General features: G+C 30.5%; 2 protein-coding genes across 2 annotated transcripts; one reads left to right on the top strand and one right to left on the bottom strand.

The window, feature by feature from the left end:
* The first annotated feature begins 489 nt into the window (after positions 1-489).
* Positions 490-2,125, top strand: LOC143533942 (uncharacterized). The gene is made up of 3 exons (XM_077028563.1): positions 490-511; positions 925-1,508; positions 1,586-2,125. Exons 1-3 carry the CDS (start codon positions 490-492, stop codon positions 2,123-2,125), a joined length of 1,146 nt encoding a protein of 381 aa, XP_076884678.1.
* Positions 2,126-5,211: 3,086 nt separating this feature from the next.
* Positions 5,212-7,947, bottom strand: LOC143534396 (palmitoyl-acyl carrier protein thioesterase, chloroplastic-like). Its single transcript, XM_077028901.1, has 6 exons — positions 7,446-7,947; positions 7,237-7,370; positions 7,048-7,161; positions 6,777-6,948; positions 6,635-6,703; positions 5,212-5,551 (listed from the first exon to the last, which is right to left on the bottom strand). Exons 1-6 carry the CDS (start codon positions 7,935-7,937, stop codon positions 5,261-5,263), a joined length of 1,272 nt encoding a protein of 423 aa, XP_076885016.1. The 5' UTR covers positions 7,938-7,947; the 3' UTR covers positions 5,212-5,260.
* Positions 7,948-11,297: the final 3,350 nt, after the last annotated feature.

Raw genomic sequence — 11,297 nt, 5'->3', positions numbered from 1 at the left:
TATAAGTATAATTGTTACTATGTATAATGTATTTGCTTTGAAATAATAGGAATATGCCTCCTAAACAATTATCGGTGCTCAAAAACGTAAAAAAAGAAAACGAGATGATGCAATAAAAAAGTCTCAAGCCGGCGCTATGCATAAATTTATACAAAAACCGGCAGTTGAAAAGCCTATTGAAGAGTAAGAGGTTGAAGAACAAGAAAATGCTAATGAACAAGATCATGTGGAAGTAGTACTTGAAGAGTCGGAAGAGGCAGAGCATGTTGAGGCTAATATAAATGAAGAGCATGTCAAGCATAATCATGTTGATATATTTGATCCAAGAAGGTGGGAAGGACTTAATTCTGATGAGATTAAAGTTTTGGTTGAGAAAGGTCCTAAAAGAGATAATAATATAGTAAATGGTCCGTATGATAAGCATAAAAGACGATTTACATCAGCTTTATATATAAGAACTTTATCAAATTTGGAGAAACGTGATCGCCCATGGCTACTATATTCGATAGAGGTAGACAAGATATTTTGTTTTTGTTGTAAAGTGTTTAGAAAATGGCTCCCGAATGGTAATTTGGATGGGGAAGGTTATAATGATTAGCACCATGCTTCCACTAGTGTTAAAAACCACGAAGCTTCCTTGGATCATCTCACAAATATGAATAGTTGGTTTGATATGCATAAAAAATTAAAGTTGAACGAAACAATTGATAAAACTCAGTACGAGCAATTCAAGAAAGAAAGAGACTATTGGATACAAGTCCTTTTAAGAATCGTAGCATTAGTCAAGTTTTTTGCTAAAATAATTTAGTATTTTGTGGAACAAAAGAAAAGTTGTATCAAAAAGGTAATGGTAAATTCTTTTTTTTTTTTACTTCAGCCAAATTGTAACTAATCGTACTTCTTATTTGAATTTGTTTTTAATAGGTAATGGAAATTTCTTGGGTCTTGTTGAAATGTTGGAAGAGTTTGACCCGGTTATCAAAGAGCATGTCCGGTGGATCATAAATGATGAGGTTCATGTTCATTATCTTGGACACAACATCCAAAACGAGTTAATTTTTATGATAGCTCAAGAAATTAAAAAAGAAATCATAAAGCAGATAAAGGAAGCAAAGTATTATTCAATCATATTGGATTGCACTCCAGATTCAAGTTACCAGGAACAGATGACTATAATTGTGAGGTATTTAAAGTTCTCTTCTAATTCGGTTACTGTCAAGGAGTCCTTTTTAGGGTTTTTGGATGTTAATGATACTACGTGGAAAGGATTATTTGATATTACAGTTGAGGAGTTAAAGTCTCTTGGTTTAGAATTGGATGATATGCGTGGTCAAGGTTATGACAATGGGGAAAACATGAAAGGAAAACATCAAGGAGTGCAAATGAGATTTTTAAATGAGAATCCTAAAGCATTTTACACTTCTTGTGGTTGCCATTCTCTTAATCTTACATTATATGATATGGCTACCATTTCTATTAAAGGAAAGAGTTTTTTGGAAAGATCCAACGTATGTATACTATCTTTGCAAATTCTAATAATCGATGGCAAATTTTGAAAGATAATGTTAAATCTTGGAGTCTGAAGTCTTTGTCTCAAACGCGTTGGGAAAGTCATGTCGAAAGTGTTAAAGCTATTAAATTGCAACTTGCTGATGTACGAGAGGCTTTACTTGAAGTTGGAGAAAAAGATGGTGATCTTGCAATTGCAGATGAAGCAACTACAATAGCAGAAAATATTGGTTTTGACTTTTTAGTATCAATTATCATCTGGTATGAAATGTTAGACAAGGTGAATATAGTGAGCAAAAGGTTACAATCGAAAGATATGAACCTAGAGATTGCTATTAAAGAAATAAAGAGATTGATTGACTTCTTCAAGGAATTTAGAGAAAATAGTTTTTCAAAAGCAATAGATGAAGCTAAGAAGATTGCTTTTGAAATGGGCATCGACCCGATATTTGCACAAAAACGTGTAATTAAAAGGAAAAAACAAAGTGATGAGTGTTCAAGTAGCCAAGAAGCTTCATTCACTCCTCAAGAGAATTTTAGAGTAAATTATTTTTTATGTATTATTGATCAAGCTATTACTTCTCTTGAGACAAGATTTGATCAATTCAAAAATTAGGAGAAATTATTTGGATTTTGTTTCCATAAAACCTGAGGGGAATTGAAGATGAAGATCTTAAGTTATCCTATAATTTTCTTGAAAATGCATTAAAGTTTGAAAGGAAGATCGGATATTGATGGTGAGGAGCTTTATATGGAGTCAAGCTCATTAGACACATTATATACCATGGAATTTAGTAGCCCTATTGAAGTTTTGAAGCATTTGAACGAGACCCAAGAAAATTTCCCAAATGCAAGGATTGCATATAGAATATTGTTAACTATTCCAGTCACAGTGGCATCCGCAAAAAGAACTTTTTCAAAGTTGAAGTTATTAAAATCTTATTTACGATCCACAATGTCCCAAGAAAGACTTAATTGATTGGCGATGATGGCCATCGAGAGCGAAATCTTAGATAGTATAAACTGCGAAGAGGTGATCAAACAGTTTGCTGTCAAGAATGCTAGGAGAGCTTCACGAATCATCGGTTAGAGGTTAGCTACTATTGTATTTGAGTTTATTACTATATATTTGCTATTTTTATTGTTATAACATTAATGTCTTTTAAAAAAACTATCTTATGTATTTCGTTACTCGTTAAGGCCTATGGGCCTTTTTTTTTATGCTCGGTCTAGGTATTTAAATTCTCAGAGACGGCCTTGCATTTAACTTCCATGAAATAATAATACTTAGCCATTAATCAATTTCTTAAATTTAGAGGACTATTAAATACCATTAAAGAAAAATATTATATAAATGATATCTTCTTTTAATTTACCATATTTAAACGAACCAACAATTTTTCAGAATCAAAAATTATTTATAGAAAAAAAAATCACAATGAATCTTTTTCATAAAGAGATTATTCTTTATAAGTAGCTAAATCTCATTCTTTATTTATAAAAACTAGGTTAATAACCCGTGTAGTACACGGGCTGAACAAATAATATAACATCAATAAAAGAGATGTCTATATGCGTAGTATAATTTAAGAATGTATAACAATTTCTCATATATGAAATTAAATATTACATTATATATAAATTTGAAAAAAGATTAAATACAAAAATTGTTTATAAACCTTCAAATATCTAATTGTACATAGCATATGTGGTTTTCCCATATTAATTATTCAATGGTATGAATGATAACTTTAAGATTTTAAAATTGTAAATAAATCAAACGTTAAGCCAAGTTTAACTAAATTAAGGCAAATTCTAGGTATCTAGATGTACACACGCTCGAAAAAAGACTTTTAATAGTTTAAGCATATGTTAGTTGTTTTACATAAATCAAAAGGATCTTTATAATAATAATATTTTAAAATAAAGTATTTAAAAAATTAGTTTAAAAGACGTAATAAATAAAGTAGCATTAAACATTTTTTTATTTTTGTAAATCAGATTAAATGAGAGTTAATGAAAATTTAATTTAAGAATTTTAAAAATAATAATAAATATAGCAAATTAATTTAATAGATTTAAATAGGGTTTAATTTTGAAAATAGCTTATTTGTCATCATATGTGAACACTTTAAAAAAATGTCATGTGGACATTGTTTTGCTTTAATATAGTAGTAAGATATATATATTTGTGATTATAAACTGTCATAAACTTCCTTTTATTGATTAAACTAATTAAAAGAATTATAAAATATACAAAAGAAATTTACAACAAGAAAAACTCATTAATTTAATTTGATTTAGAGATTTACTAAAAAGTAAAGGCGAATAATATATGGTTAAGTAAAATTTGATAGTCAACCTAATTTATAATTGAATGAAAGCAAATTTTTAGTTATTTTTTTTCTTTTCTTAAGGGTTAAGAATTTAATATAATATTGGGAATCAAATTACTAGTTTGTGTTCATCCTAATTCGTTTACAGTTTCCGTATGCAAAACCCAAAAACAAGCAAGATAGTAGCATATACACATGTATAAGATATAATTAAAATATAGTATAATAAAATGTTTTGATTGTTACCTAAATGACGAGTAAAGACCGATTAGATAATCTTGCATGAAGATTAGGAATGATTAAATAAGTTGTCGATTTCGTACACGTCGCAAAGTTGTTAAAGGTATCCGCTCGCAAGATTGATGTTGTGAATTTCAATAAATATAATGATTAATAATTTTAACATGAATATATTCATACACAAATGTATATAATTGAATATATAAATATAATCATAATTGAAAATAAAACTTACTTGTACGGTATTATAGTTTTACATGCTTTGATAAACTTTATGATTATGTAACCCTCTTCAAAAGCAACTCGTGCTGATAACGCGTTGTGAAACAAGCCTAATAGCCAAACAATAAGAGATGGACATGTTGGCAAAGTCTTATCCAACGTCTTAATGCCATTAGGCAAAATGTCAGTTGGTAATTATGTATTTGATCATCATTCTAAATCACACCCTGGTTTTCATTAATACCCCGACTCCGTGAGGCAAAATGCCATTTGATCCGTTAGACAAAGTCTTTGTGATTGATCAGCAAACAACGCTTTTTGCCTATATTCTTTCTCAAGATCAAAAGCTATGAAAATATCTCTTGTGATCTCAAATATGATTTCACTTGGTTTGCAATGTGAATGAACTTCAATATCCAATTAACTCTCCTACACTGCAACAAGTATTGCTTGCATCACAACAGACTAACTCAGTGCACTCTCCTACACTACAAGTACTTATGTCTGCCTTGTAACTAGTTATTCATACACAGCAACAAATATTATGCCTACACCGCAACAGGTTTGTCTTCTTAACCTCAGTACACTCTCTTACACTACAACTAGTTATGCCTACACTACAACGATAACATAATTAGTGAATAATAAATTAAGTCAGTCCGTTTTAGAACCTTCTTACGACTGTGGGCTTACTTAATCTTTGAATATTCAAAGTCGAGTCATTTACACCCCTAAATCTAATAGCACCAATTTTCCCTCAGGGGGATAAAACAATTGGAAAATAAATAACATATATAAGAAAAAAAAGAAACATGCAAGTATATGTATATATTTATATATACACGCACATACATACATGAATGTGAGTGGCATGCCTACACATTACATGTTATTTTCAGGTTCTTTTACATACATTCAAATGAGGCAAAAGGACAATAACATCAAAAATGTAATTAGATACTTCCGGCACGTAAGTGATCAATATTCCTAATTCGTTCACCATATTTTGGCCGCCACTGGCTCCTTCCCTTCACAACCTCACCACCACGAGCCCCATCTGAACCGCCCGCAAATAAGAGCACATGTTGGCAATCAACCTGGCCAGAATCGCCTAAACCACTATTGTCACCACCACTGCCTAATACTGCGGTCAGTGATTTCAGCACACTATCCTTTCTACATTCTCTGCGGTACTCAAGAGTAATGCTAGCAAGCTCATACTTCTCCACAACTTGTGGAGCACTCTGTGATGTTAACCATGAATATTAAAATTAGAAGGACACGATAACATGACTGTTGCTTCGTCAAAACCAAAGCAAGTCAGCCGGTTTGAGATTTACATGATTCGCTTTTGGCGTCTTAACAGTCTTACGACAGTATGGAACTTGGAACCCGTCGTGTAAACCTAGCAATCCAAACCATCTGTTTCACTTCTTTATTTATTGATTTTTCACCTTTAAAACTTGCAGTTATTTATAGTTACTAGGGTGTAAACGAGCCACGCCGCTCGTCTACTCGAGATTGGCTCGCTAACAGCTTGAATTGAGCAAAGCTTAAACAAGCATGAGCCCTAGCTCGAGCCTAAAAATAAGTTTGTTTAATAAACAAACCAGGGCCCACGCCCAAGCTTCACTTATCGAACTCAAGCTGGCTCACGAGCCTAATGGAGACTATTATTTATATAGTTTTTATTTGATATACATTATCCAATAATGATTATTATGTAACAAAATTATGATAAACATAACCAAAAACTGAAAGATGTATAATTAATAAATATAGAATTTAGTTATACCTAATTAATATTTAAGCATTTTTTAATTATAATTTATTTATTTATATGAAATTATACTTAAAAATATATAAATAATTATAAATTAATTAAAAGATAATAACAAACCGAGCTCAAGTTCGAAGAATACTCACGAGCCGAGCTCGAGCGCTTATAAGTTAAACGAGCTGATCTCGAGCCTAGTCGAGTTTGGGCTTAGTGTGGTTCGTTTACACCCATGATATGTACTATATTCATAAGGATCTTTACCATTTATTATTTGAATAGAAATTAACCATCTTGAAAATGATTAGTTAAGTTAAAACTGCCAAAACTGAACTGTCTGTTTTGGTTTGTAGTTTCATGAAACCAAATAACTGGCTAAATCAAATGATTTTCATCAAAATTAATTGGATTGGACCTGAACAACCCTAAACTTTTTGCTTTATATATTATGGCTCTCAGTACTATATATGGGTGTATATGCACACATTTAAGTTGTCAATAATACCACTTGTGACAGTACTCATGTAGCTGTATGGAGAAGATGCTTTACCTCAAGGATCCGGCCAATATACTTGACATTGTTAACATGTTGGTTGACATCCAAATCACTCCATTTTGGCTGCATGAACAATAATAAAACATATCAATACGGCTAGACCATTGATGTATAAAAAGATTTAAGGTTGGCGTACGGTCAAACCATCGCGAGCATAGTCAGCAGTGGTTTCTTCAAGCTTAGGTAGTTTAACAGAATCATCCTCCACAACCGGTGGTGCGTCTACAAAGAAACACCCTATTTCACCTCGGACTTCATCCGGGAGTTTTGATAACTTCCTTGTTTCTTTATTCATCATAACCCAGTTACTGCAAATATATTATAACAACAAAAAATTGTCTTAAAAATTTATAATCAGCATATAGGAAATCAAACAAGATTATAAAAAACTTTTTATAAGTTATAACCTTGAAGCTCTTGTTAAAATCTCGCCAGATTTACAATCACGAAGCAGCCAGTCGCGACGCATACCATTTTTCCCACTTTGGGCTACCCAAGTATCTACTTGAACAACATCACCCCTGCAATAGATTATGTCAAAAATAATATTAATTTGTTAAAAGTCATAATAAACAAATCGGGTTCATAAATCTTACCAAGTTGGATAACGGTCAACTATCACCTGCATCTTTGTCACCACCCAAATTAAATTCTTCTTGCACATCTCTGGTGTTGAACCAAATCCATCACCGAGCAGACCGACAGATTTTACATGATTAAGAGCGGTTTCCTAGTAAATCATTATTATTACATAATTGAAAATAAAAACTATGAAATGAAATCTGTTATAACGAACGTAAAATACCTGTAAATGATTCATTAGAGTTTCTATCGACGCAGTTCGATCAGCCCCTATTTCATATGATCTAATAGAGAAGTTTTGACGGAACACAAGACTATCTTGAACAATTCTACCTAACCCAAAAGGATCCAGATCAGCAATCATATCGGACCGTTTGGTCTTCCATTCAAGCATCATCCATTGCTTCTCCGCAGCCAAGAAGATTGTTGTGATTGCAGCAAGAAGCATGCTCCAATCTGGCAATTGGTTGATGAAGGTTCTTGGAGCGTGTGTCGTAGAATAATCGTCCGTTTTAAACCCATTCATAACACGTGATTTACTCCCGTTCACCTCAGTAGGAGCCTGTGCATTAGCCTTAACTTGCATACCACCAGAGTTAACAGACTTTGTCGACTTGATCCCACACACGTCAAGCTTATCAGGCGCGTTGGCCCCAAAGTGCGGTTTTGGGGAAGAAACCGGAAACAGTGACGCGGTAGCACTCATAGCAACCATGATTATAATAAGAATAATAATATTTCGATGTTTAATTCACTTGAATGCTGATCGATTAGTCGAATTTACGTTTCGAGAAATGATTTAATATATATGACTGCATGAAAACAGAGAAACAAGATGAGAAACTTTGTTAGGGATTGAGAAGTCAATAAGTTAAAAAGTGTTTGGTAAGGTTAAAAAACGGTTTTCTAAAGTTTTCGAACTGAATCCGAAACGATAAACAAAATTGAACGCAAATAGGAGGATAGGATGAGGTTAACGTGTAAAAATGTGATGTATATCATATCATATGAACAACGTGTTCAACAAACCTACCTATGATTCATTCATAAATAGCACGTACGCAACAAACAAACAAAAAAACGTATCTTCAACAAACACCAACACAAAATAAGCAATCAAACAGCTAAATGTTGCAATCAAGGTTATTATTATTATTATTAATTAAAACACAACGATAACAGCAAGTAAACCTAATTAATTGTTATCAGTAATCAAGATCAAAAACTGAATCAATCATAAGTCATAACCTAACATGTGCCTGTTATTTGAAAGAATAATAAGTGATGGTTGGCGTACGTACGCAATGGATCTGTAATGAAATGAAGAGAATAATGTAGGGTTTGAGATTAACAAGAACGTTGAATGAATAATAGAGATGGTTGGTTTTTGGTAGTGGGGATTTCATTTGCTTATTCTTTCCTATTTATACTCCACCTCGCCTCCCGCTATCTGGCTCATCAACCCTCTGCTAATAATATAATATTCTAATTTATGATTATTAAACGTGTCCAATAAAAGAATCTCTCTCTCCATCATTTAGGAAACAACACGTTGCACATGCCGTTCTACCCGTAAGAGCAGAGGTGTTATTCGGGTTGGGTTTTTGGGTTTCTTTGGTTTGAGAAATTTATTTCGAGTACTCATACCCGACTTAATCTCCCCAGTTTTTATGAGTACGGACTACGAGTTAATTGGGTTTCGAGTATTTGACCTAAAATACTAAAAGAATATGTATATGTTAATATTTAAGCAAATACGCCATCTTCAAATTTTAACTTACATAATCAAATAACAAACCATATAATCCAAAATACACAAACCATATAAAAGATTAGTATCATTACAGAACTCTTAAATTATTTAAGAACTTGAATGAACTCTTAATAACTAACGTTTTTTATAAAACTTTTTGTATGCTAATGTTACTTGAGTATAGTTTTATCACTTTTGGTATCTATATTTACGATTACAATTATGAAAAAATTAGTTTTTTACACATATCTATGTTTTCTTTACACATGTGTAAATTTTTTATCACATAAATTTTACACATGTATAACTTGTGATTTATATATGTAATCAAACATTTTTTTTAAATATGATAAAAACAAGTCTCAAATAATGTTAATATATAAAAAAAGTTAAAAAAAAATATTTAGTTTTTAAGAGTTCCTTCAAGTTTTTAACTTTTTTAAGTTCTCAAATGAAACTAACCCTATATATATATATGCAAAGTATAGAATGAAAACTCACTTGAGTTGTGAAACCCCTATGGAACATCGTTTTTTTTTTAATTTTGTTACATGTAATATATGTTGTTACATTTAATACAAAACATAAAAAAAATGTTTTGCTATTTTTTTTACATTTTTTACTAATTTTTATATATGTTTTCAAGAGAGAGAAAAAGTTATATTTATGTTTACATTTTTTATTAACTTTAATTGAGGCCACATGATTCAAACTTTAATTAAAAACATGTGGTTAAGAATGGGTTTTAGAGTTTTTACAACTCAAGTGAAAACTCTAAAAACCCATTCTCACACACACACTCTATATATATATATATATATATTAGGGGATGGATCTTGCGAGAAGTCAAGTTATATCGAGAAGTGCGAAAAATCAATCTGGACCATTGATTATGTGTAATCAATGGATTAGAAAAGTTGTGGCAAACTTGCACTTATGAAGACTTTAATCTACCAAAATTTTAATGCAGAAAGATAATTTGGTATTTGTTTTTAAGACTTTTCAAAGTGAAACTTAAGTAATTAATAGCATTTATTTGTAATTATTACTAACTAATTGTTTAATTGTTATTTTTGAATTAATGTTACTAATCTAACTAATGTTAAACAAATATAATTTTAATCAAATACTATAATTTCTTCAAATCATATTTCTTCAAATGCGTTAAATATTATATATTGCCTACACAAATTTATTTATTATATACACATGCATAATATGTATTGTGTATGTGAAATCACGAATGCGTATGTGAACATTTTATAATTATAGGATATTAACATGATTTGTTATTTATATATGTAGTTTAATGTGAAGAATAAAAAAATAATTTATTTTGTACTATTTAAGTGGTATCACGAATGTGTATGTGAAAATTTTATAAGTATAGGTTATTACATTATCCGTTATTTATTATATATAGTTTAATGTAATAAAAAGTTTATTTTGTACTGTGTAGGTTAATTTATATACTATGTAGGTTCGTATGTGTCCTGCTTATATGATATTTCGAATTGTGTATGTGTAAATTTTGTCGTGTGTAGGCTCATTCATGTACTGTGTAGGTTCATATATGTACTGCGTAGGTGGTATTTCCAATGGTGTGTGTGCAATTTTTATCGTGTATTAGTTCATTTAGTACTGTGTGGGTTCGTATATGTACTCTGTAGGTGGTATTTCGAATTGTGTATTTGTAATTTTATTCATGCGTATGTTCATTTATGTACTATGTAAACTTATCGGCGCTATTGAATTTAAAAACTGTTATCTGGATAAATATGTGAAATTCAATTTATGAGAATAAAATAATAATATTAATAACTCAACAAAATTGAATTTGATAAAATAAAAAAACAAGAATTCAATATTGGTTGATTTAAGTAAATTTTTAAAAAATATTAAAACAAATTAATTTTAACTTCTTCTTACATTATGACTTACCAAATATGAAAAAATGCACATTTTACTATAACGCCCATGTCATTAAATAAATGATACAATAAAAGAAAATTGTGATTGGTTGGATTAATTTCTCGCACTTCTCGTAATAAGAAACACTTCTGAAATGAACCAAATATATATATATATGGCTGGGTTAAAATAAAAACTCACTTGAGTTGTGAAAATTCTAGAAACCCATTCTCAATCACATGTTTTTAATTAAAGTTTGAATCATGTGGTCCATAATTAAAGTTAATAAAAAATATAAAAGTTAATTTACACTTTCTCTCTCCTGAAAACATATAAAAAAAATTAGTAAAAAAATGTTAAAAATAGCAAAACAATTATTTTTTTATGTTTCGATATTTTGTATTAAATGTT

Source organism: Bidens hawaiensis, unplaced genomic scaffold (assembly GCF_021521415.1).
Source record: "Bidens hawaiensis isolate Kalapana, Puna unplaced genomic scaffold, B.hawaiensis_p1.1 tig00000760_1, whole genome shotgun sequence".
NCBI lineage: Eukaryota > Viridiplantae > Streptophyta > Magnoliopsida > Asterales > Asteraceae > Bidens > Bidens hawaiensis.
The sequence above is the reverse complement of the archived record's forward strand: the minus strand, read 5'-3'. Positions and strand labels throughout refer to the sequence as shown.